Below are 27,688 nucleotides of genomic sequence, written 5' to 3' on the forward strand. Positions count from 1 at the left end.
ACAAGTAAAGATTTCACTGAAAAGCCGAATGCATTGCCAATGAAGTGTTGTATTTTTCACATTGTTATACATAATATAACAGTGTATTTTTCTTATTTTGATAAGTTATTTTATATCATATTTTTTGCTTTTTTAGTTTATTCTTTCAGTTACTTTTGTGCATTCCATTAACATTCCTTAGTGTTTGTGTGGAAATTCCTTGTGTTGTTTGTTACATAGTAAACATTTTTAGTGATTGCATGCAATATTCTTTGACATCTTTACATGTTACTGCTATCATGATTTTAGTTTCTACATGCATTTACCAAAAAGCATTGATAAATTTCATAATAAATTAAGAAAAAAATTTATGTTATAGTTAATCCTCTCTCATTACAAATTTCTCTTCCTTCCTGGATTTGTGTCCGAGATCAGCCATTTTCTTGCCTGAAGAAGTTACTTATTACATTAGAACAGCTAGGAATTTGCAATGACAATTATTTAAAAAACAAAATCGACTTTATATGGAAGTGTGGATTTTGAGTTTGTACAAACTTATCACCTTCTTAAATTTTAATTATGCTATGTTTCTGAATTTCATAACATTCCTAAATAAGATTTTTATCTTTATTGATATTTTACTTCTACTAGAATGTTATTCATGACTCTTATTTTCTCACAGAAACTGCCTTTTGACATCTTTTTTCCTTATTTCAGACCATATTTTGTTTGTCATCACCTTATATTTTTTTCCATTTCTATCAGAGTTTTTTTCAATGCACTCCTGGGATTTCTGGTTTCACAAATAGACTTTAATTTCCCACATATTTTAAGTGATTTCTTCTAATATATAACACAGCACACAATTTGTGTTATTTTGTGTGAGGGGGAGTATAGAAAAGGATGTTCTACAAAATCATAACTTATTTAGAAAGAATTCTTAGAACACATCAACTTCATATCATACTAAAGTCTTATGGCAAATATAATTATAATGATTTCATTTTTGTTTTTGTTGTGTACAGTTTTTTGTCCAAGCACTTAACTCGTATACATAGAATTTTATAATTAGAGCTGATTTACAAAAGCAACCCTCAGTGTGAATTTCTGTATGTGGTGAGGGGACCTCCCAGGGAAGGTTCTGTTCTTTCAGTTTACCTCCTCTGGGATGTAAACATCCACCCTTGTGTTTGCTGTACGTGGCAACCCGTGAAGGTGAAGAGAAGATCCTGGTGGTTGAGGTGTCCAACCCGAACACACCACTTTGGCCTTGCATTCCTGTAGACAGTTGGCTTTGGGGTGGCCCCCTTGGGTCAGTCGGTTGGTCCATTTGGGCTAGGGTTAACCAAGTACCAGAATTGGATATTCTCAGCAGGTGTTGTGGACATTGTATCTGATGCTGGTGTTTAGGTATAGTGTTCACAAAACCCTGGCATTGCTGCAGTGTTCTTGTTTGACATTGTAGTGCATCCCCTCATAGGAATCCATGGTGGGTGGGGTCAGTGGGCACTGAAATTTTCCTTTTTTGATTATGGATACTCCAATTAAAAATCTTAATAAAATAGTGAAAAAACAGTCTAGGTAAATGACCACATCTTGAAGATTCTGATCTGTACCACCTCTTGTACCTCATTTTCTTGTATTGTATTCACTTTCAGACATCTTTAAGGCAAATGTCTCCCTTTTTCATTTAGAAGGAATTAGAGGGGCTTGCTGGCACTCCAAAGTCAGTAAAGAAGCTTTGATCTGGTGACGTATTGGTGGAAACATCCACATCTCAGCACAGTGAACTCCTCTTGCATTCAAAGGCAATTGGGGATATACCTATTGAGGTTATACCTCATTCTACATTGAATTCATTATGAGGAATTATTGTTGAGAAGGATTTGAAGAACATCCCAGAGTCAGAGATTCTCTCTGGTTTCTCCACTTAAGGAATTTCTGCAGTGATGCATTTATCCACTCACAAAGATGGAATTATAATGCTAACCAATGTCCTCATTCTCACATTTATGTCACCACATCTACCTGTCACCATTAAGGCAGGTTAAATTAATTGCAGAGTACAGCCATACCTTTCAAACCCTCTCCGATGTTTCCAGTGTCAGCGGTTCAGTCAATCGAAGACATCATATAGTGGTTCCTTGACATGTGCTCGTTGTGGTGGCAAGGACCATGATGCCTACGAGTGTGATATTGACCCTCATTGCATTAATTGCAATGGCTTTTACCTGTCCTACTTTCGTTCTTGCCCTAAATGATTGGAAGAAAAAGAGGTATGACTTTTGAAAACAATTCATAACATTACTTATCCTGAGACTAGCAAATTGCTGCCCACCACTTCATCTCAGACATATGCTGCTGCACTTTGTTCCACTACAACAGTGGTAGTGCAGATGGATTTCACTGTGCCTCCAAAAGAATCATTCTCAAAACATGCAGGATCTTTTGACCTCCATGGTTAAAAGGTTGATGAATCAACTTCAACACCCATCTCTGTCCCTTCCATACATTCCAACAAATCCCAAGATCTCCTTCCTTTCAATTTATGTACAGGCATTTCCTTGGATACATCGTCTCCTCCCACCCCACGATACAAAACGATCATTCGTTCATGCTCTCAGTCACTGGAATCCTTTTACAACAGCAAAGACCTGCCCAATTGACATAGGGTAGGATCCATGGAGGTCAATAAACCTCCCTCAAATAAAGATAGTACAGAAAAAAGATGTGGTTATAAACAGAAGGGTTCTCCACTCGGTTCAGCTACATGTAAATAAAAATGGCCACCTTGATACAATGGAACTGTCTAGGTTTACATTCTAATCTGGATGACATCAAAACACTGATTGCTTCCTACTATCCTGTATGTCTCTCCTTACAGGAAACATTTCTGAAACCTGCTGATACAGTTATTTTTGGCAGTTTCCTTTGTACAGAAATGACTGGCTGTATGATGGACAAGTGCATGGAGGGGTGGCACTGTTGGTTGATCAGCATCTGCTCACCCTGTCTTTGCTGCTTGACACACCCTTGAAGGCTGTAGACATCCACGTTCCCCTGGGTCATAATATCACTGTTTGTTCTCTCTACCAGTTTCCTGGAGAGACCTATGATGAATCAGACCTTGATGATCTCATTTAACAGTTGCTGTCTCCCATTTTAATTCTGGAGGGCTTTAATGGACATCATTCACTCTGGGGAAGTGCTGATATTGATAGGATGAGTCACTCCACACAGTACAATGATAAGAGGTTCTTACATTCTAGCTTGTTAGTATTGTAATCTACAATATGATTCCAAACTTAGACATAAATTGATAAAATAGTAGTTGAATAATAGTTTGAATGCAAGTCAACAAATGTAATGACATAGCCTTTGACTCTTGACCTGTTGCACAAGGATCAAACAAAAATAAACTTAGTTTCAAATATTTTTAGGAAATTTTGGTAGAATGTAAAAGTCAAAAATTTTGATTAAATTACAATAAATGTAACTATTTTCAATTCATTGTGTAAAAAGAGTAACAACAATGAAATCTTTTCAAATTTTTAAATTGCAAATTTTACAAATATGACATGAAAATAAGATTCTCAAAGCCACTTAACTTCTAGAAAGCTCTTATGAAGTTTAAAATATCTTTCAAATAATAGTTTTTTGTACTGCAGTACAACAAATTTTTCTATAGCCTTTAATTACAATAAAAAATTGATTTTCAACAGTGTAATACTTTTAAAAACATTTTCACTGGCAGGTGCATGTTCAGTCAATTCAACAGTAGTTTTTTACAAATAGTAATGAATAAAAATAAAATGTGTAGTCCACTCAATCCTGTGGTTCAGAGCATGTATGTGGTGTGTTTGTCTGGATGGCCATTTATAACTGTCTTTTGTCTTTCTGTTTGCTATTTCAATTATGAAATTTGCATTGCATTTGTTTTTAAGTAAAAGAGACTGAATACAATGCATTGTTGACAAATATCTTGGGTGCATCCAACACATTAAAATACTCAGCTAACATTTGCTGCTGAGATTTTTCTGCTTAATGCCATATTTCAAGATGAGATACTGTACCATACTCTGAAAGACGTGATGTTGGGCATAAGAAAGCTACAGTGTATTTTGAAATGATTATTGCACTGAAAGTTCATTGTTTTAAGAGTTTCATAATGAAAATGTGCAATTCATTTATATACTAATATTTAAATTAGGTGATTTGTTGCTATTATGAAATAAAATAATGTTTTGTTCTCGTAAGAAGTTCTGTATTTTACATCACAATTTGTATGTGTAGTTAAAAGTTAACATCTGTTGGAATGTTATGCACTAGAACACTACATAAGGAAGCACAAGTTATAGTTATAAGTGTTTTTAAAAATATTTTGAAAACCCGTTTCAATGTGAACTTCAGATTCATAGACATTTCTTGTAACTTACAAATTTATAAAGTAAAGAATCATTACCTCCATATTTTCATAAGCTCTATTTTTATTGTATTAATTTCAACATTTGCTTGAGTGTACAGTATGCTATGATTTAAAAGGTTTGTGTAGTAAGTAAGGTGAAGCAGTGAATCAATGAATGAGTAAGGGAAGTATTCAGTGAGTAGATAATAAGTATTTAAAAAGAGGTTCAGATTAGTGTTAAAAGTGAGAGTTATTGTATTTCTTTTGAAATTCATGATTAGCCATGAAATTTTGCATGTAAGTTTATAAGTAAATTAGGCCCATATACTTTATTAGTCTTAGAATTTCTGTTGGAACTTTGTGATTGTACAAACAAGTCTACAACTTGAGCCAAAGTGAACATATCCTGTAGCAAATATTATTGAAGAGAAATTAATTTGTTGTTGTAATGTGGGCTGGGATTAGCATTATTTTTGTCAAATAATCCAAATGAATTTGCCTAATGATAGAACACTTTACAATAATATTAGTTGTTGTTTTTTTGTGTCTGATACTATGTTTGTAATTAGTTTGTACACTGTAAATTATGTATAATAGATGTCATATGTTAAGGATAGGAATATATAAAAAAATGGAAATGTTTTAATTGACACATAAATGAAAATAGCCAGTATGTTTCCTGGATATGTTAGCCACATGAAATGACAGTTGAAAAACAAATACTCAAACTGAGGCATTACAGAGGTAAAGACTTTGATCTAGAAGAGATAAATTGGTGTACATGAAGTTATGAGGAAAAAATATATCAATAAGACCGTATTGTAAACCAACTGCATGAAAGTGAAGTTTTAAACACATAATCTGACAGTATATAGTTAATAATATACATTGTATCAGACATGTTCAGATATCTTGAAACACCATAGAGTTTTAAGCACATTTTAATGGTAATACCAATGTCTTATAAATGTCATTGCAGCCAGACACTTTTAGAGTTTTAGAGAGACCTGTGTCTCTTTTATCTTTGAGGTCTGTGTCTATAATAATAAAAAATTGATACGTGAAAGTTAAGTGATATAATCATGAGCACAAAATATAATTTGAACATATAAAAGCTGACTGTTTTTCACATGTTGGTGAGGTACATAAAAACAAGTTGCAAAACTTAGATTTTAAAAAAAAATTATAATAAAGCTAAATTTGAGGCCTGAGCCAAATGGCCCTAATTGCAGTGTATCAAGTCAGGTCCATAAGAAGGTGGAGTTTGGAGTGTAAGACTTGAGTTGATAGTTTCTTCTTTTTGTTCTTGTTCAGGGTAGTTTGGGTTTGTGTGTGTGTGTGTAGTGAAAGATGAGCTTCATTGAAACCAAATTTGCATATGTAAATATTGGTGTCTTCTAATACTTTTTAGTTTGATCTTTCTTGGCCATCTACAATATAAACAACTAGAACTGATCTCATTTAAATTTATTGCAAGATAAAAAAAAAACTTTTTGATATTGTGATTCTTATTTGTTCATGCTTGTTTTGATTTTCATCATTATAAAAATTGTTCTAGCCATTTTTCAGTCTTTAAATTATCTTCATTTCACAACAATTTCAGGTTTTATAGAACTTGTAATAAATCTGTTTCAGGTCAGAAAATGTTTTGGTGAGACAAAACATAGAAAATCAAATAATTTATGAAAAATAATAATATCAATAGAATTTCAATACAAAATTATGCTTAAATTATTGTTGTGATTATAATAGCTGTGTATATTTAATACTTGAGGTAAACCACTTTCATAGATTGTATTATGTTTAACCATGTTGAAGAAATCTTCTGTTATGGATCTTTGTTATTTCTCTTAATAACTAGTGTCTCTTTGAATTTGTGTTCATTTCATGCTTTGAATAGCATTTCTGTTTTTTGCATTTCACCTCATGGTTACATTTTACAGCATGTTGGGAAACTTGGAACTAAATATTATTAATTATTTTTCAATTCAGATGTTTTATAAGTGTTCCATAAGTATAACCCTCCCACATCTTAGTAGTAAATCCATGTTAATAAGGTCTATCCTCAAGTAAACTTTGTGCTCTGTAGAACATCTTTAAATTAAGGAATTTCTTCCCATTCATTGAGGAGGTTAATGAAAGATGGAAATATCCTATCACTTTCAAATATACAGATCCTCCTTGCTTGAGAGGTTAAATTGTATCCATTACCATGAAAGGATTGTAAAATACCATATTCTTTTCATCAGTAATTCATGTTTTACAGCATGCTGTGGAATGTAACTTTGAAATTAGATTTGAACAACTTGACATTCTTTTCAAGACAACACATGAAAGAAGTTAAGGTTTGAAAAGACTGGCTATTTTGAAGACATTTCAATCTGAAATAATACATGGGCTAATTAAAAAAAAAAAAGGCTAGTTGCATATTTTTAAGCTGTGAAGTTGAGAAAGTGTGTATAATAATTTTATAATAAATATTTTGTTCTTTTAGACATTTGACCACCATTGTCCATGGGTGAACAATTGCATAGGACGACGCAATTATCGCTATTTTTTCATGTTCCTCGTTTTCCTCAGTTTCCATATCATTTCCATTTTCACTTTGTCAGCTGTTTTCATCCTGGATCATAATGACTCATTGAAATCCACACCATCCATTGTTACGTATCCTTTCTAGAAAAGTGACTGGTCTAAACAATTTTCTGTATGTATGTGACAAATATGATAGGGATGGTAATCAAATGCCTTTATTCTGTAACTATACTAATTATATATAGTTAAAATGACAGGTAAATATTCAGAAAAGGAGATGTATAGAAAAATTATTAATGGGATAAAGTGTTTTGGGCTTACTTTGTGATATAATTGGGAGGTATTTAAGTTTATCTTCAACTACAAGTGCTTTGGAAATTTTGTTTATATTCATTATACATTCAAAATATAGTGTCAAGTGTTTAAATAATAAAATGTTTTAAACCAAAAACTCATCATGAACAACAGCTACATTTTTAAATTGGATGTTCTTGAAATTAAATGTTTTTATCTCCTTTATTTACTAAAAAAAAAAAGGAAAATAAATTTTTTCACCTGAAAAATTGTGTTGAACAAATTCCAGAACCAGTGAGTTAGTTTCATTCAAGTTTTGTTCGCTGCATCTTCCTTAATTCTCAATCCTTCAAAGGCTTCAGTTATGAAAACAGCTCTCTGCATCTTAACATAATGGCATTTACAGTTATTACATTGAGACATGTTTAATCTCAAAAGCCTATATGGTAACACTACACTAGGCTTAATAGTACCCATTGCAATGAATGTCATTAAATAGTAAGTTTTGAAAATAATATAAAGGCTAGTAGGTATAATTCTTAAAAATAACAGCTTAGTTCCTACAATACATGGGCACATGTTCTAATAAATTGACCCTTCTGTCTATTATAAGTTACTAAAAGTGTTATAACCAAGCTAAAATGTATCTTTTAAATGTTCTTATAATTGTCAGATTAGTGAACTAATGTAACTATATTTAGATTAAATATTGAAGTTGTATAAAGTGTATTTGTATTTCTTTTGTCTAATTGAAAATCAAAACATTTTTCTTACAACTAAAGTCTTCTTGTCTTATGGTATTTGCCAATAATACTGTTTTCTGAAAAAGAGTAAATTAGGAAGATCCTGCTGTACGCACACACACACACACACACACACACACACACACAGGGTACAAGCTACAAGGTGGGATTATAAAATGTATCTGAGGTTTCGGAGGTAACTGCAGAAGTATGACCCATATTGCAGTGGGGATACACCATCTATCGCTGATAGATGTTGTAGTATGTACCCTGGGATCCCCTTTTTTATAAAAAATATTTTTAAATTTAAAAAACAATGTGTTTTAGTTTGTAGCTTGAATATCTTATGGTTACAATTAATCAGAGGTTGGGATTTGCTGTTTATAATACAGTCCTTTCTTATGATTTTGTTTATTCATTTAACTTTATTTAGATATAAATCATAAGGAAGGACTCACCCTAATTAATTTAGTCAACATCTAGTGCATAAATTTTTAAATCTAATGCTTTTAACACTCCTACGAAAAATGGGGCCTAATAGGCCCCACTCCCCTAATAGGAGTGTTAATTTTTCAGAAATGTCCTATTTATCCACAGTAAGTAGTATTTGTTTGACTTGTAATCACATGATATCACCTGTCTTATCATTGTAGGATATTGGCTGTTGATAAATTTACTAATTTTGCAGAATAATAGCCATTCTGCAAAGAATGGAGGTAGCTAGAACAAAAATCAGCTTAACTTTTATCTTTCGATATTTGACAATTGCAAAATCTTAGAATAAATGAATATTTTTAAACATTATACTTTAACAACAAATTTCTGAACCAAACTTTGATATTCTGCATCTAAAGGACACACATCCAGTGTTTCCTTGACTCTTCCAAATTTTATAGAATATGTAAATATGAGGAATCCCACAGTGCTTTTATCAATTCAAATAATGAAACGAACTAGTTTTGATGTTGCTGTAACAATACCTTTAAGAAATTCTTTCAAAAGCAACAATCCTTTGAAGTTGTTGTGACAACCAGCATGTCTTCTGTCAGAATTGCAAAATATCATGGATAATAGACAGCAGAAGCATCAGATCCTAAACATATTTGCAACAAATGTAGGATAGAAAACACTTTATTCTACCAGTGTAATAGGTAAGGATGCAATCTTCACTTAGTATTAGTTGCATAGTAAGCATGCAATAAAACATACCAGAGAAGAATTTCCATTGGTGTTGATAAAAATGTTAAATGATCAAAGAGAAACATGTTTATCAACAGACTGGGTATGTTCAAAGAATCATTGGAATATATGAATATGACCAGAGCAGTGAGATTACAAACACTGGGGGGACATTAAAAATAAAAACAAAAACTGATTACTATCCTCTACTATTTAAGCCTTAAAGATTCATGTATTTCATTTCATCTTTTCCACACCTTGTATGGACTGTGCTTTGTCAATAAAAATATGCAATTGGTTTTGGAGATACGTTGTTAAAATAGAAGGAAGGAAATATGACACACTTGCATACCATAGGTTTACTTGATATTGGAAATTTTAATTACAATTGATAAAATATATTTCAAATATCATATTGTATATAAATAAGTTGTAATATATAAAGCAAGGTTTAAAAAAGAGAATGAAACTTGGCTTTCAGTTTTAAAAAGCATTGGAGAAAACTTATGCAGATTATAACAGTAAGATAGTTGACATAATAGTATCTTGTGTTATGAGTGCTATTTTTATATTGCACAAGTGAGGTATCTGTCCTTTGTTCAGGTTATGAACCTAAAAAATGTACTGTGTGGATGCTATGATAAGTAACTCAAAAATTCTAACTTTCACACAATCTATTTATAATATAAAATTATTAAAGTATTCATTATCCCTCTCTTCAAGTTTTATATAAGCTTTAAAAACTCACTGTATATCCTTAAAACATGATATACGCTGTGCAATGGTCAGGGTGACCTTTTACAAAGAGGTATTAACCAGAGTAGTGACAATAGAGGTGCTTTCAACACAAAGCTCTTACTGTTTTTTGAAACTGTTTCACATTATTAATTAATTGATGGTCATTGGTCATATAAATGTTTTGCAGGATGGCATTGCAAGATCACAGGTCAAAGTTGGTAGTGGGTATATCTCAAGAAACTGCTCTTAATATTGACTTTATCATGGCTATTGTAGTATGAACTTCATCTGAGTTTATGCATTACTGAAATAGTGGTGGCCATTTCTTTTCATTGCATTTCTTTATTATATATAAGGTGTTTGTGTGACCCTCTCATGTTGTGTGTATGTTGCATTATAAGAAAATTTAAAAGCAAATATTTTGTGTGGTATAAGGATGTGGCACCATTTATGAGTATAGTTGATGCTAATTTGCATCAAACATAATAATTGGAGATGAAGGTGGTTGTAAACTCTCAATCATGTCATTTTGTTCCAAACTATCATTCCCTAAACGTTGGCTGAAATTGGCCTGGTGACCTAAAAACAGAGATTTTTGTGCTTTATATATAACAATAGACAGATTTAAAATAAAATGGGTCTGATTCAAATTTCTATCCTTATCAGTATTGATAGTTTTAAATATGCAAGTATACTTCAGTTATTATATATGGATGTGTATGTTCCTCATTAAAAGAAATGTTGTAGATAACTTTATCTGTGAAACTGATTTGCTACTTTTCATCTTGGATTGTTTCTCATTTGATAAGTTTAGCTACATAATCTTTGTGTAATATAACCTTTAATTTGTTTCCATACTGACGTATTTGATGTTAAAACATTTTCATGTACTATAATGTCCAGCAAAGTTTATCTTGCTTAATGCAAAAAGTCGGATTTGATATAAAGATATTTCAGTACAAACTCTCAAATACAGTATGAATTGTGCTGTATGTTTGTATGTTCCTTTACTCCTTACTGCAGATTTGTCATAATGGGAATTATTATTCTTGTATTTATTCCAATTCTTGGTTTAACAGGTTTCCACTTTGTCTTAGTATCTAGAGGAAGGACTACAAATGAACAGGTAAGTTAAAGCCAAGTGATTCTTGGTGCCCACATTGTGACAAGTGTATTAGTAATATGTTTAATGTGTTTTCTCACAACTAAATATGTTTATTCCTTAGTCGAGAGGATTGTCAATTACTGCTACCATTTAAATCCTCATTATTTTAAGGAAATATTACTTTCAGTAAGATATTATGGCAGATAGCTAATATCCAAGTCAGTTCTTTGTAATTGTTTACTGTAATAAATCCAATCTAGTGGAGAGTTAACAGGGGTACATGTACCCCTATTCTCTAATTTGGCATTTGTGCACCCCCACTTCAAGCACTGAATAAATCATAATCAAACCAATATGGGGAAGATATTAGAGCAACTAAAAAAAAAAAAGAGAGAAAGTAATGAATTAACAATACTAAGTCAACCATTAATATTAACCATACATTTTCCACACATTTGCTTTTTTTTTTCTTTTATGCATTAGATAAAATGTTTAGAAGGCAAATATTGAAAATGTATTAACAACAAGCATTTTATAACATTCAAAATTTTAGCTTCAAAGTTCTAAGGAAAACGTTTTCTTTAAAACTCAAATTTAAATTTGAAAATTAATTATTTTTATATTTCACTTTAAAAGTAACTGAAACTGTTTGGCTTTGGAATTTCAGTCTATTACATAAAACTATAAAATCATTAAATTGCTTAATAAATATTCAAAGTAAAAGCTTTGCATAAACATTATTTACTGTAAAATGTTTTAATAATGTTAAATCTGTCATTGAATATATTTCATGCTTCTTACAAGGAAAGGTTTTTTTCAAGTTGACTGATCAACAATAATAATCATTGTACTGGTAACTTACCTGATTTGTTAATCTTTGCATCACATTGTTGCTGAAGTACTAGTATAAAACAAAAGATAAAAATTAGTGAAGCCTGAAATTGTGATTTTGTTATATATTCCATACATGGATGTGTAAATTATTGTGCTTCTCTTGGAAGTTTATTTTCATCTCTCATCCATTTCCCTCTCGGTGGGCTCAGCAAGAAAATACATGCTCATTCATTTCCTTTGAAAAGTCACTGAAATATTATTCATAGGAGAAATTAAGTCTTTATCTCTTAGAAGTGAATGAGAAATCTTTTATAAGTATTTTAGAAAGTTGGATTAAGTTAAACAGTAAATTCATTTCACTTATGTTTTTCACATTGACTTGTTTTTTTTCCTCAACAATTTACCTTCAGACATGGTTCCTTGGTTGTTGGGATACTCAGGGTAAGGACACATTTTTTAACTGATATGTGCCTTTTTGTATCATACTTCAAAAATCTACTGATGACACCAGTGTTTTAGGTGGTCAATTTTTGGTGAATGTCAAAATTATACAAGTTCAATGTGAAGGCTGTTCATCATTGCCCTTTTGTTTATGCCTTAGTTTCTTGCCTGTCACTGAATCCTGTGCATCCAGCAGTACCAGTGTCTACTCCATAAGTTTATGCACTGTGCACCTATGTTACAATTTCATCTCAGATCCTTGGATGGTGTTAGTGTTCTTGCAGTTCCTTCAGTTTCCTTCTTTACCCCCAATTATCATCTTCTTCCCTCCTCCTTGGGATTTTCTCCCTAAACATTGTCACTTGGAAATGGTTCAGATTCTACTTTTCCAAGATGCTATAGAACATGTCAGTCACCTCCCAGTGACACAGCAATGTGTCTGTGGACTTATAATGCTAGAAATTGTATTTTGAAACCTGCATTCGACAGAGCACAGATAGCCCATTGTTGTAGCTTTGTGCTTAATTCCAAATAAACTAACAAGTACCACATTTATTAGCTTTGGCAGTGGATGTCTTCCGTTTGGATCAGTTCTACTTTACATGTATGCCTGTCCTCATCTGTACCTTCTCTCCTGAGTTTTATCCTTTACCCAATCTGCTCTGTCATATTCTTATTGCACCTTTTGGGTTGACTTAGTGTTGGTTTCAGTTCTCACTTACTTTCCACTTCCTTTTATCCAGTACCTTTTCCATTAATCCATCACTTATGGATCATTCTATAGTCACCATACTCTGGTTTCATGCATGGCATTTGACCTGATACCTTGTGAGGCAGTATGGACTGTTCACGCATGAAACTTCCATCCTATTCCATTCAGCAAGACCTTCCTTCTAATGTTGCTTTTCACAATTGGGTTTCTGCATTATGATTGCATAATGTAGTATTGTAGTATTCTCATTGTAGTTTTCTACTAGCCTCCAAATATTTTACCTGACTGGTCGACAATGGTAATTCATAAATGGTAGATGAAGAATGTCATGCAACATTGTCCAATGCATTCCATTTTTTTACATTCCTGCATAACATTTTCCTATGCAACTATTTTTCTTTGGTTGCATTCCATCTGGATTCTTCACCCTCCACTCTTTCCTGAATGGCACCTTCATGTTATTCTCCACACCTTTATTTAATCCACATTTGAACCTTTGACTAAATCTTTCTCCCCATGTATCACTTAAGGCAGGGGTTCCCAACCTTTTGGCACTCATGATATGAAAATGTAACTGATGAAATAAAATTAATGTTATCCCAAGCTACTTCTAACAAGGCTACGCGACTCCCCTGCCAATGCTTCGCGACCCACCAGTTGGGAACCCCTGACTTAAGGCCTATTTCCTGCTCCCTTTTGCTTGTGGTTGGCATTGGTCTGATGAAAATCTCTTGGCATATCTTTCTTTTTTTATCACCATATGTATTCTTCTGTATCCTAATCATAGTTCTTCCCACAACATTGGCAGTTTACAAAGACAGTGTTTCCTTTCCCACATTTATCTTTTGTTGCTCCTCTTTTCATTTATTTACCCCTTTAAATTCTTCCTCTCCTAGAGATATTTGACATACTGCTCTAAAAAAAAAAAATGGATTTGTCAGTTTATCAGATTGGCTTATTCTTCTGTATTTCCTGATTCCCAGTATTATGTCTAAAATATCTTTTCATCAAATACAGCACATTATCTTTTTTCCCTGACTTTTCATCTTGATTGGTGTTTGGAAGACATCATAAAGGCTGACATATGGACCACATTCTTTTCCTCTTCCCTGCTTTGTGGCCTTCCCATCTGGATATTGTCTACTGCCTTCCAATACTCCTCACATCAATTCGACTGTGGGTGAGTAAGTAAGTGTACTAATTCTTAAATTTTCACTGTACAACCTATAAGGTCTATAATGCTTGCACTTGAGATGGGGTGTTCCACAATACTGCTTCTTATAGCCACATAGAAGTTGGTTCTTGAATGTTCTGGTGTTGGTTGGAGCTCAACCAACCAACCAACATAAATCCTCACACATGTGGTTGGACTTGGGTCCCTTCTTCTACCATGGACTTGACAATACATTCCCAATGTTGCATGGTTTTGGACTGAAGTTGACCCTCCATATTACATTACATCTTTCTACCATTGCCTGGATGTCAGGTTCCTGAGTATCTGATGCTGGTTGTGTACTAGGTCTGATTCCTTTGCCAAGTCAGTGTGAGAGTCTAGTAATCATGTAAGAAGATGTATCATATCAGAAGTTATAATTTTCTTACACCAAAAATGTATTTCTGATAGATACTTACCTACACTCACACTTTCCATTCTTCCTCCTCTTTTTATGGTGCTTCTTTGGTGTCAAATCTTGAAGTGAAAATTGGGTTCCACAGCATAGAGGATGTCAGCTGCACTAGGAGGCTGTTGCATCCCTATTGGTGGATGGCTGTTGCATGTTTATTTGCATGCTACAGTGTAGCAATATGTTAAAACATGCGACTTATAGTTAAGTGACAAAGTTGTGTGAATGAAACATATCAAGTTAATTTATAGGTTATAAAAGAAGGTATTGACACTTAGTTATTCTTTAAATATTTAAAAGGTATTTCAGTTTAATACATTTTAACTATTTGTGTATAATCTTGACATCTGTTATTGTTTTCTCATTAACAGAAAATCAGAAACCAGAATATGTATGAATTTGTTGATTCTTTAGTACAAGTTTTTTGCTAATCCCTTGATATCATGTAGTAATCTAAAAACTGTTTAGAAAAGATGTTTTGTCATAATAATACACACATCTTGTAAAGGTCACAGGTAAATTTCGAGGAGGATACAACCCATTTTCTAAAGGATGCTATAAGAATGTATGCTTCACTCTTTGTGGACCACAATATCCTAGGTAAGGTATAATTTTAGTTATTATAGTTCATTATAAGTAAGAATTACTTATCTACATTAATTTATGTAAGAGACAAAACATTTTACTGTTGTCAAGAAACACAGTAATTTATCTTGCAGCTGTAAAAAGAACCTGAAGTACATAGTGTTTTGTTTACATGAGTTTACATGGTAATCAAAATTATTACATATTGTCAGTGGAGGTGCTCTACTGGACTCTTATTTCACATACTTAGGTTAAAAGCAATACATTAAGAAGTAACTGGATTATAACATCTTCAATTTTGATTTTTTTTTTCTTCCCATCAAATGTGCGAAAACTTTATTTTAAAAACATACTTAACTTTTATGGATTTTTCTTTTTTAATTTGGTAGAGTGATAGATCTTTACAGTCTACAATTAGGAGTCTCCATTGGTATAAATATAAGTAAACATGCAAAGTTATTCAACAAAAAACATTCAAATTTAATGAAACTATTTGAGCTTGCTTACACCAGAGCTGTTGGTTAAAAAGTTTTACTACAGCTTCATCAAGGAGTAAAAGTTGACCATTTTTAGATTTTGGTCTTTCAGATTACAGATGGTTCATTTAGAACAGTAAAACTATAGTTTGAAAGGACGTGCAGATACATAAATATTGGTTAGGCCAATCAAACTAGATTAGCAGTTTATAGCTCAAATTTTCAAAATAATAAAACATGTGGATGGTTATTATCTATTGCTATCTGTTCAGCACAAATGTACTAATTATTATGAAATTATCCTAATTAAAGATTGTTTAGTGTCACATTGTAGTAGTTTAAGCAATCAGTATAAATAAGGATGCATAATATGACTACCAATTGCATGAGGGTGATGACAAGAAACTGTTAATCTAAATTCTATGGTATTAGTGTAAAGGGAGCTGTTAACACTGTTTCAGAGAGGAAAGACTACCATCATATGTTTTAGCAAATGTGGTTGGTTCTATAAAGGTCTATTTTGGATAATAGGGTTGTAGTCCTAATGTTAATTTTGGTTATTATTAAGTGTCACTTTCTTAGTTTTTGCAGTTTGTTGGTGTGCATTGAAAGAGTCATATCTAAACAAAAATACCTTATGTTTGAGAAACAACTGCAGCCAAAAGAAAAGAAAAAAAAAATTCAATATAACTGTTTAAGTCGGAAACTGCACAGTGCAGAAACCTGTACAAACCAGAAATATCAAAATTTTGTAGTATTATCTCAAGATTTCTCTTATAAAAGGCCCTCTATATGGTGTAACCTGCATAACATGGATGGAAAACTATCTTTCACCTCATCTATATCAACAAATAGGATTAGAACCTGAGTAAGGCAGAAAAAATGTTTTTGACTAAATATTAATAAATTCTTGTTTAATGAATAATTTCTTTAAATATTAATAAATTCTCAGACATTGTTACAGTAAGTATCTGTTAAATATATTGTTCTTTTTTCTGCTATCATTATTTTTGCAGTTAAATTAGATTAATGATTTGTAGAAATATTTCTTGTAAGTGCAAAATTCTACTCTTTACATAATTTTCATGAAAAAATAAATTCCTATCTTCCCTAATTTTAAAATTTAGGGAAATTTACCATGGGTAATAGATAAAGTGAAAACCTGTGCTGTTAATTTAAGGAAGAATCAACTTCCTGTGAAATGGAAAGCAAATAATAGTGTGGATGGTAAGTGCTATATTCAAGGAATTTTTGTACAATTAAACAAAAGAATGGAAAAAGGAAATAGGAATATTTTACTTTTCCCAGATAATGCAACTTGTCACTCAAAAGTTCAACTTTCAAATGTTCATTTAGTCTTTCTACCTCTATGTACAACAGTAGTTCTACAGCCACTAGATAATGGAATTATACAGTGTATAAAACTGATGCTTCAGTATATTATTGCAAACATGGATGACTGTAAGAGAGCATCTGAAATGACCATGAAAATTGATGTCTCAGATGCAATTACATTTTTAAGTCATTCAATCAAATGCATAAAAGATGAATGGATAATAAATTGCTTTCAAAACTGTGGATTTATTCTTGATAATGGTGGAGATTGGAGAAGTTTTGTTATGATGATTTTAGTGAAATCCAAACTCTGAGAAGAATGATGCAGTTGATTCTGTGAATGCAGAAAGTTTTGTGAATATTGACAATGTTTTAACAGAAACTGATGAAATTAATTTAAAATCTATAATAGAATTGCAAGATGGTAAAAATGTGAGATTCAGAAGATGAACAAAATGAAAGATAGTGAGGAAATAGAAATTCCTACTTCATTGCAAGTGTTAAATTATGTTAAAGCTATCAAATTGTATGTGAAAATGAAGAAGCAAAATGAACTTCATGAAAAGGCTGTAGAATCGGCATTCCCTTTTAACTGCACAAGAAAGTCCATTAAAAAAACAAAACAGTTGAAACTGGACACTTTCTTCAAATAAATTTGATTAAGATTTTGTGTACTTGTGTATATTTTGGATGTCTATTTTTGTTATTGTTCTAATACATATAGCATAAACAGTATAATAACTTTATTCACAAACACCTTATTTCCTTTGAGTCAAGCAAGTATAACATTACATTAAAAAATTATATGTAATTAAGGAAATGCATGTTTACTATATCTGAGCCAGAAAGCCTGCTTAAGCCAGAAATTTTACTCGGTCCCATGCAATTCTGCTTTAGACAGGTTTTACTGTATACGTGTACATTATTCATTTAATTACATAGATATGAACCTGTCAGATTTTCAAATATATTTGTTGGTTACAGGAGCTTTAACCCTCTCCACATGGGCTTGGAAAAGGTGTAAAATCAGAAATAAAATGAGCAGCTATGCTCTTTTTTTTTATTTATCAGTGAAGTTTCAAAGTATATGAGAATTTGAACAACAAAACATTTCACAATTATTTTCAATGACTAAAGTAGACACTTGGTGAAAATAATGTAGTAAATGGCTTCTTGTGTCAGTAGACTTTACATACTATAATATGATACTCTCAAAAGCAACAAAGCAAATGTGAAGAGATAGCCAACCTAACTCCTGTTCCGAGAACAAGGATCTGATCTATTGAATTATGTATCCTACAGTATTTTCTTGGAAAATGCAAAGTTATCGCACTTCACTTAGTGAAAATGTTTATGCCAACAAAAGATTGTGGAATTTATTACCTTGTATATCCTACTGTATTTACAATAATAATTCTAAGCAGTAAGACTATTTTGAATCTGTTAATATGTTTATTATATGGTTTGATGCTGATACAATAAATGTTGTACTTCTGATATTAATGTTATTTTGGGGTGTTTTGAATTTAGCAGCATAGGTGTACAAAGATGTTATTTGAGCACATGCTTATAAAATCCTTATCCATTTTTTCAGCACACTTATTAATCAACCAATAAAAATCTAAGATTCCAGTATTATCTGTTGCACTCACTTAGTATTGCGAGACTTTTAAGTGTAGCCTATTTTTCTTAAATAAAACATAACGTTATTTCTTGACATTGGTATCATATTTTATCTTTCTAAATGTTATGAATAAGCCTATTCTTAAGTTGTTAAATTTCTAATGTTGTATAAATTGCTGTTATTTTACCTGATTTGAAACAATTAGAATAGTGCACATTTAGTAAGCCTACAAGATACAGGTATTTTGCAAGTCACATTGATATTTCTGCTATCATATGTTACTCGTTTGTATCTGTATGTATATATAACACAGAAACAATATAATATTTTAATTTTCAGTTCTGTCTGTTACCATTCTTTGTTGTTGTCCACAATCCACTTGTCAGGCAAAATTCCAACCACCAATGTGAAGCTCACCAGCAACTAAAAAAAAAACAGTTAAGGGGTAGGAGTTGAGTGCCTCAACCCACAATGTCTCCACTTCAACTGACTTTTGCTGTCTATAGCCAGTTGTAGAGAAGTATATACCCTAAATGTATATAAAAATAACCTTTAGGTATCATTAAACCAACCTACTAAAAATTCTTCCAAGTAAAACACCTAATCTTCTCCATTTTATTTGACATCATAAAAAAACATTATTACAATATATTTATTGTAGAAATAAGCCACACTTAGTTTCTACAGAACTCCCAACGTCAATTCTTTTTATTAAGTGTAAATAATAAAACATTTTTCAGTAGAAAAGAACCATCCTTAAATTTCTTCTGAACTCCCAATTTCATCTTTTATTTAATAATGAGTGATGTTAAACAAAATGAAAGTTCCTTAGCATTCAAGCATAAAATGAGTGAGCTGAGACAAGCCCAGCTATATTAGGGTGGTCATTCTACTCCAATGTACTGAACTACCCTATATGTGACATTTAGCTACTTAAACCAAGTAACTAATGCCCTTTAATTTTCCCATAATAACACAGTGTCCATGAACTTATCCTTTAATATAGTTTCATATTTATTATAAAAGTTGATTTATGAATAAATCAATGTTATGCATAGTGGAGTTATAGCATTCTTGTCAGTACGAAATAGTCCCACAGGTTTGCTAATATTGATCATAATTACCGGTGAACCTGCATGTTTATCAGTTGTTGTTTTTTTTCATAATTGTCCGCTACTGTTAAAAGGGATTATTACATCCCAGTTCAGAAAGATTTTTAACAGTTTGCAATAACAGTAATGACCACAGGCATTATTTATTATGACTTAAAGGTTGCAATAAGGAATGATAAGAGGTATGTATAATTTTGAGTTTCAATTCTTTTGTATTGTTTCTTGTTTATATGGAGTTCATTATTGTTTAGTAATGCTGATTTTAATTGCCTATGAACAATTAATGTATTGCATAGCATTATATATAAATATTATTATATACTAATAAATATTTACATTTTAATTATTTATAAAACATAAAACAATGGATACAAAATACACCGAAAAACAAAGATTTCGAGTACTTGCTGTGTTGCAAAATATTGTGCTTGTGCATTACATGTGCTAAAAACCTTGCTGTAAGATTTGTTTATTCTTCTGAGCAGAGGATGGAGTGAGATGATATTTTCCTAGGCTTCAAATATAAATTTCAGAAGGTTGCTATATTAGTCTATACAAAATTCATATAATTAAATCTGGGTCTCTAAGTAAGGTGTATGTAAATTTAAAAACAAACAAAAAAACAACAACATTACTATACAAAGCAATGACTCAGTCACCACATATTAACAGTTTTGACAAAATTATTACAAATGACTGTCAGTTTTGCATAGAGGGGAAACTGCTTTTTCTCTTGGGTATAAATACATGTTAATTAGAGGAAGGTGAAACTAGACAAGAGGTTTCAAAAGTTTTATCTTAAATAAAATAAAAAAATTATGAACATACAGGTGTATTTACATTGCTAAGATCTTGTGTAAGGCTAACTTGTCAATTGTATAAGTAAAATATACTAATTTATTAAAAACAATGACCATGCAAGTATTTTTCTCCAGTAGTGTGGTTTTACCTTTTTTGTTTTTCCACTTAATAATATATAGAGGCAGCTTGAGAATTTAAGAAATTATCCACAAAACTTTAATCACTCCATTGTTATCTGAATTTATAATCTAATACTTCTGACTTTTTTATTTCAGTATTATGGCCTAAAATATCTGAGAAAATGTCATTGGTGGTATTGTATTGAATACACTTATAACTTCAGAAAAACATGTATATTGTGAACTAAGTGCTTAAGTTCAAATTTCTGAGTTGTATTAAAAATTGCCTGATTGATACTACCATTTAAGAAGTGAAATGATCTTACCTTGAATGTTTTGTGGTTGAATTTGCACTCTTTATCAATAGTTGCAGAAATGGAGTATAGAATATTAACAAAATTGTATTTTTTTTCCTTCTTATGGTGACATTTCATTTGCTTCTAAGTTAGTTTGTTTCTTACCGTTTTCTGTGAGTTATAAAACAGCCATAATATACCTAGCTGGAACTTCAGTGTCAAATTTATCAAACTCTGTAGTAGTTAGGTCTGATTGCACTGCTCTCTAGGTGTTAGAACTCAAACGTGCGTACCTGTTAATGTGTATTATATTACAAAAGTTACTATATATTAAAAATTTGATGCTTATATTATTATGTATCATATTTTAAAGTACAAGATAAGAGTTCTGAATCAGGTTTCAAATTTTTAAAAAATTAGTAATTTAAAGTTATTTCTTAAATATAATAATGAATAAAAAAAATTAATGTACAATGGTTAGAATAAGGTTTCAGAGACTGGTTTATTACTAATAAATTGCACTTAGTACTTCAAGTGATAATTTTATTTAGAAATACTATTAATTTCTCTACAGAACAAATATATAGTACTTCATGCATCTGTTAGGAAAATTTTCACACATGCCACAAACCTTTAGTGGAACTTCCTCTCCTGCAAGTATCAATGTGGAGTGCAGCAGTTAATAATGTAATCATTAGATTATAACCTTCCACAAATAATATCCCACCTTGTTGAGTACTAATGCTGCAACAAAATCTTTTCCTCTATACTACTTTGTCCAAAGTTGTTTTTCTTAAGAATTAACAAAATTTTGTACTTTCAATACTGTTCAATTATGTTTTTTATTATGAGGATCAAAATTTCAAATAATTCATTTAGAAGTTTGAATTCAGTTATCTTAAATTTTGTTTTCAGGACATGTTCCACTGTCTGTGCTCAGACTATTGTGTCAGTACTATTTCTTTCAGATGGATTTCATTACATCATATTCCATTTTATCATCACAACAATGATCAAGGCACATGTTTATGTGTAATTACTTCCTGGTGAAACCACAGTAAGTTTAGACTTGCATTGCTAAAATCCAGGATTTAATTCCCTGCATTAGACACAGCACATAATCTAATATGGTTTTGATCTAAAAAAAAAAATTTTTGTGGACTCTTTTTTTTTTTTTTTCTTGAACCTTATGTTTCTCTCAGACATGTTCATATACATCCCTTTTAGTGCATTTATATCCCAAGATCACTATCTTCTCTTGCATTTTTCTCTCCTACTTTACATTTCTTCTGTTGCAGTGACTCACTTGATCTTATAGGGACTTGAGTATTTCTCATTCTCCACTTCATATGGACTTGCACCTATTTGGAATCTCAGTCATTCAGCAGTAAGTCTCAAGGCTTATTACACTCGTATATTAAGGTTTCCATACTCATAATGGTTGCCACACAGGTAGTAAATTCTGTAGCTTTTCACTTGACAATAACTAAATCTACCAAACAATATCTGTCAACTGATGTGACACTGCTGACAGTTTCCAGAATATGCTTTCAATTGTAGGGGCCTCAAATCAACATCTTCAAAATGTTAGCTGCACATTGAGTGTGCAGTCATCTTCTAATTTGTCTTGTTTTCTTGTTGTGATTCCTTCAAACATCTCCTCTGGTTTGTTTGTTTTTCATTCACAACAGAGGGATGCTCACTATATAAACCTCTATTTTTCTTGCACTGAGCTTTTCTCTTTTAGGTTCATGACCACTTTGTTTTGTTAGTCTGTTATGTCTTAGGAGCTTATAACCTAGTGGTGGATTGCTCATGTTTTGCCTAGATCAGATCTTTCCATAGAGCAATCTTTCCATCCTCTGGTATTTACAGTGAATTTGGGAGTCCTATTTTTCCTGCCTTACTGACTACTTCAGTATTTAACTTCCATTTATAATTAATAGTAATTCCAACTCTGTCAGTAATTTTGTTAATTTGAATATATCTAATAACTGATATCTGCAATTTTGCTGAATGTATTTAGTATAACTTGCAAAGAAAAATCTTAATAGTGTGTGAACTTTGACCTTTGTGTAGCACCAATGGCTATTACATGTAAACAACACAAGGTTTTATTTTAGAATTTTTCTTCCTATCCCAAAATATAGGCTTATATTTACTCAATCCATTAGAAATACTAATCAACAATTTTATTTTTCACATTATTTTCCTCTCAGTGACTTTTCAAGAACCCTATGTTCAGAAGCTGATATGTTCACCACCACCTAAGTAAAATAGTCACTCTGATGCAGTGAACTATCGGGGTTTCCATTCTAATGCTAATAACATACTCTTGGCAAGAACTTTTCTCATTAATTGAGTACTTTTGGTTCTTCACCATCAAGTCTTGAGTAGAACAGTTGCCTCTTTTCTATCAGGCTGATCATCTCTATGACAATTGACACTCATGAAACTCTGATTTGCTCTTCATCAGTCTGGTAATACATTGGTCAGAATTGATTATGTTCACTGTGAGGTGCTGCACCTCCTCTTTTTTTTCTCTCACTATTCTTCTGCTTGTTTTTAAGTAGATATGGTAGAAGAATGTTTTTCTTATGCTTGGTGCCAAGCTCTTGTCCTCCCTTTCTCTAAGCCTAGGAAGGATTCCTAGATTCTTTCTAATTACTCTCCAATTCCTTTGACTAGCTGCAAGGTCTTGAAGAGTAGTGTTAATGCTCATCTTGTTTGGTTCTTCAAGTCAAACAGTCTCATCTTGCTCACTTCATTCACTAACTGAGGATTTAGTTTTGTATGGAGGCTTTCTGCACTTCTCCAGTCCAGAGTTTTTACACTGAATCCCACAAACCTTCTGTTCACCTCCGTCATTTGCAACTTTCATTGTAGTATGTCATTAAACTTGGATCGTTACCACAATATCCACCTGGGGTTGTGTTTTCCTTCCTCAGTGGGCTATGCTTTTTGGATAGACAATCTACCAATCTTCCTTTTGGCCTTTGTATCCAGATTCAGCTGGCCAAGTTTGGCAAATCATTGGATGATGTTACTGTCTTCACTGATCAGCCCATCCCAAAAAAGCTTATTACTCATCCCTATCTGTGATCTCTCTTTGAGTCATCTAAGAAAGACTGATACTCCCAGTTGGAAAAGCTATCTTCTCTTTATTGAACATCTTTTGAACCATTCTTCCAGTCAGGTTTATGTGGATGGTCTGTGTTCACTGCTGAGTTGTATGCCATTTCTTTTGCCCTGGATCACATAGGAGCATAGGATCACATTTATACAGACTGTTGTAAGCTCTCTACTGGCCCTGGAATCACTTAGCATTAGTTCTCACCTTGTTCGTATCAATATTCAACAACAGCTGCCCAATTTTGATATATCTTATATTCTTATCCAGTTTTTCTGGATACCTGACCGTGTCTGTATTCATAGGAACAAAATCACTGACACTGATGTTAAATTCATCCACTGTAGTTCTATCATACATATATGGAGTATAGTCCTGTATTGAAGGCTGAGCTTTGATCCAATTGGCAGTAGACTTGGAGTGAGCAACATCTTAACAAGCTTTTCTAGATCAAACTGTCTGTTATTCTTTGTTATTCTTCTCTGTCTGGTTTATATAAGGATCAGGGGGAGGAAGCCTTCCTAACTAGGCTACACATTGGTCACATTTTTAACTCATTGTTTTCTTTTATCTGGGACTGATACACCAGCATGTGGACTTTGACACTGAAGTCACAATAACCCACATTTTATTCTCATGCCGTTGTTGCAACCATGAGCAACAGCACCATTTTAGACACATCTTTTCTCTGGGTTCATCCCTGACATTGTCATTGGTGATAGTGATACTGTCCAACTTCCTTGTGTTTTTAACTTTTTAGAAGCTATTGTTTTTTTATTCTTATTTAAATCTTTTAAACAAATTTTGACATTGTTTTGTTTTAACTCAATTCATTTTTATATTTTATAATTTTTACATTTTTTACTAGTTTGGTGTAGATAACCTACCTGCTTTGAGTCAGTAAATGTCAAACAACCATACCAACCAAAAATTTAACTAAAATGTTTAATGGTATCACTGTGAGTTTAGGATACAAGTGCAAGTTTTTCTGCTTTTCAATGCTTTTAATGTTAATTGATATTTTATGGTATTTTTTTTTGCTGAATAACTCATTATATTGGTAAAGGTAACCAAATAATTGATGGAAATTAAACCAGTTAAAACTTAGTGTCTGTACAAAATGGAACTTTCTGATCAGTAATATTAAAATTAATGTAGTGTTTTCCATATTTTTCAATAATTACCTTCTTTATATATTGGAGCTTGTAAGAAAACGAGAATGAAATATTTTGTTAGAAAATGAATGTTGTTATTAGAATAGCAGATACAACAGTTAATTTTTGCAAAAATAACTATTGAATATATTTACACTATTTTACACACAAAATAAAAATGAAATCAAAATGAAAAGTATTTCTTAACGTTCTTAAAAATAGTTTTATATCTAAACTCCAAAAATCAACAACATACTAGAGAAATACTCTAGAAATGTGTATACCATATTTCATGCATATAAATTAAACATTTTATATATGAAAAAATTGAATGATTTGACATAATTTTATTCTGGTGGCCCTGAAAGGGTTAAGATTTTTAAGAGAATTGGTTGCATCAAGAGATCATATTTTTTTCCTACTTATTGGTGAGAATAAGTATTTTGTATAGTTCATGGTAATTTATTTTTTTGTGATATATATTTTATGACTGATATGAACCTGAGACATGGCATGTCAAATAAGTGATCTACCAACTGTGCTAAAGGGTTAACCCACTAACAACTGTCAGTAAGGCACTTTTTTCAACAACTGAAATTGTTATATTCTTTTCCACTTGCAAATAAGGCCTAATTTCAGGGTTATGGGACAGCCCCATGTTGAGTGTCATTGTGATAAGTTTTATTCTTCATTATTTTCTGTGTACTTTCTTGGCTGACAGTTGAACTTGAGGTTTGTCACATGGAAGGTGAGTGCTCTATCAATTGACCTAAAGGGTTAACCAATAATGCTATGGTAAATCACTTTTGAATGACCAAGGCTACTGCATCTTTACTGGTGAAAAGTTTAATTTCTACTTTAAGGATTAATATTTAAAAATTAAACAATATTTTTGTCTTTATGAATGTTAGTTGAGATAGTTTATGATGATAAACTTGGTTTTCTAAAGGTACAAGAAGCAAAAGTTAAGACAACCTTGTACAGTAGCTGGACAAACACCTTCAGTATCAGCCCAGATGACAAACAACCAAGTGAGGATTTACATGGATAGCAACACTGGTCTTCAGACCTACTCAAATGTTAATAACTATAACCAGGTCAGTTACAGAACTAGAAAATTAAACTAGTTTCCATGTTATATACAGCTGCTCAGGACATCATTGTGAAGTTTTTATTTGTGTTACAGTAACTGTTATCTTGAATGAAAGTTCTTTAATTTTATCAAAAATGGTTTTAGTTCCCAATTTTGTTTGGCTAATATAAATATAATACAGTATTATTTTCTCTTGTAATTCATGTTATAATAACAGGCTTGGTTATAAATGTAAGGCAAACAGGTGAATGTTTTATATTCATCATTTCATCTGGGTAATAACTGTTTCAAGTAATCTAGGAAACACAGGGTTTTGAAAAAGCATAATATTTACAGTAGTAAATGTCAAATAATTCTGCTAGATCTTAACTCTGTTACTAATAAGCTAAAAATATTAATACCTAGAAATAAATATTTGAAATTATTAACATAGAAATATTTCTACTTCATATAAAAGTTAAATTGTACTTATTTTGTAGTAAGAAAACTTGTTCTTAGCTTTAAAAACCCAATTTGATTTTCTTAGTTTTGATATTTATATATGCTAACTTTGTAACTTCATATCCATATTTGTGCTTAAACCTTGAATTTTCTCAATGTTTGTTTCAATAATATTACTTGTTTAAAATTGACAAGTATGTGAAAAATAATCTCTGTGCCACATTCTGATAAAACCAGTAGGTTTGTCCAAGAAGTGCAGTCCAAAATTTTACTATTGATAAATTGTTAATAACTGAGGAGATTGACAGGTTATCACTTGTAAGAAATTAAAAGGAAAGCAGTAAGCCTCATTCCTTTGTATGTGACAATTTTGTATTATATTAATATATTAAGTAAGACTGTAACTGAAATTTCAGATAATTTAATACACTTCTTTCTTGAAGAACTACATTTGGCCAAAAATATAACTTTACATGTAAGGACCAAAAATAATGCTAGTAGTAGTGAGGGTGCCCAGCTAATGATTAAGAGCAGAAAGTAAAAGTGATCACTGAATATTTTTGTTACTTGTAAGTAAAACTGTTATTATTAACTGCAATTATAGTATTGAAGAATTTTAGCAGGTCTGGTAAAGGCTGTATAGAATTGTATTCTAAAACATTTTGTCAACCTGAGGAATTTTGAACATTTTTGTATAGTTTCAAAGGATTATTGTGCTGTGAGCTCAGCCAGTTGAAAAGTTTTTATTGATATTGTGAAATTGAAAGATAAAGAACTAACTTTCACAGTAAGTGTCTGGGAAAATTGCATATTTCAGTTGGTTATGCTTTCTGTGAACTAAAAAATGGGTATTAGTTTTATGTAAAATTATATTCAAATGTCAATCACAGATGTTATAAGTAGTAAAGATACTGATTATTTTTCCAGATTTT

General features: G+C 31.7%; 1 protein-coding gene across 5 annotated transcripts in view; it reads left to right on the forward strand.

Moving 5' to 3' along the window:
* Positions 1-27,688, forward strand: part of LOC143225361 (palmitoyltransferase ZDHHC8-like) — an 82,661-nt gene that overhangs the window by 49,241 nt on the left and 5,732 nt on the right. For 4 of the 5 annotated variants that reach the window (XM_076454625.1, XM_076454637.1, XM_076454647.1 and 1 more), the window contains 4 exons: positions 6,879-7,051; positions 10,897-10,999; positions 15,099-15,190; positions 26,172-26,319. In XM_076454625.1, coding sequence (XP_076310740.1) covers positions 6,879-7,051; positions 10,897-10,999; positions 15,099-15,190; positions 26,172-26,319 — 516 coding nt within the window. Of the gene's footprint in view, positions 1-6,878; positions 7,052-10,896; positions 11,000-12,222; positions 12,254-15,098; positions 15,191-26,171; positions 26,320-27,688 lie in introns of all 5 variants that reach the window. The other variant, XM_076454632.1, reaches the window with a different exon arrangement.

This window comes from Tachypleus tridentatus, chromosome 1 (genome assembly GCF_004210375.1).
Source record: "Tachypleus tridentatus isolate NWPU-2018 chromosome 1, ASM421037v1, whole genome shotgun sequence".
NCBI lineage: Eukaryota > Metazoa > Arthropoda > Merostomata > Xiphosura > Limulidae > Tachypleus > Tachypleus tridentatus.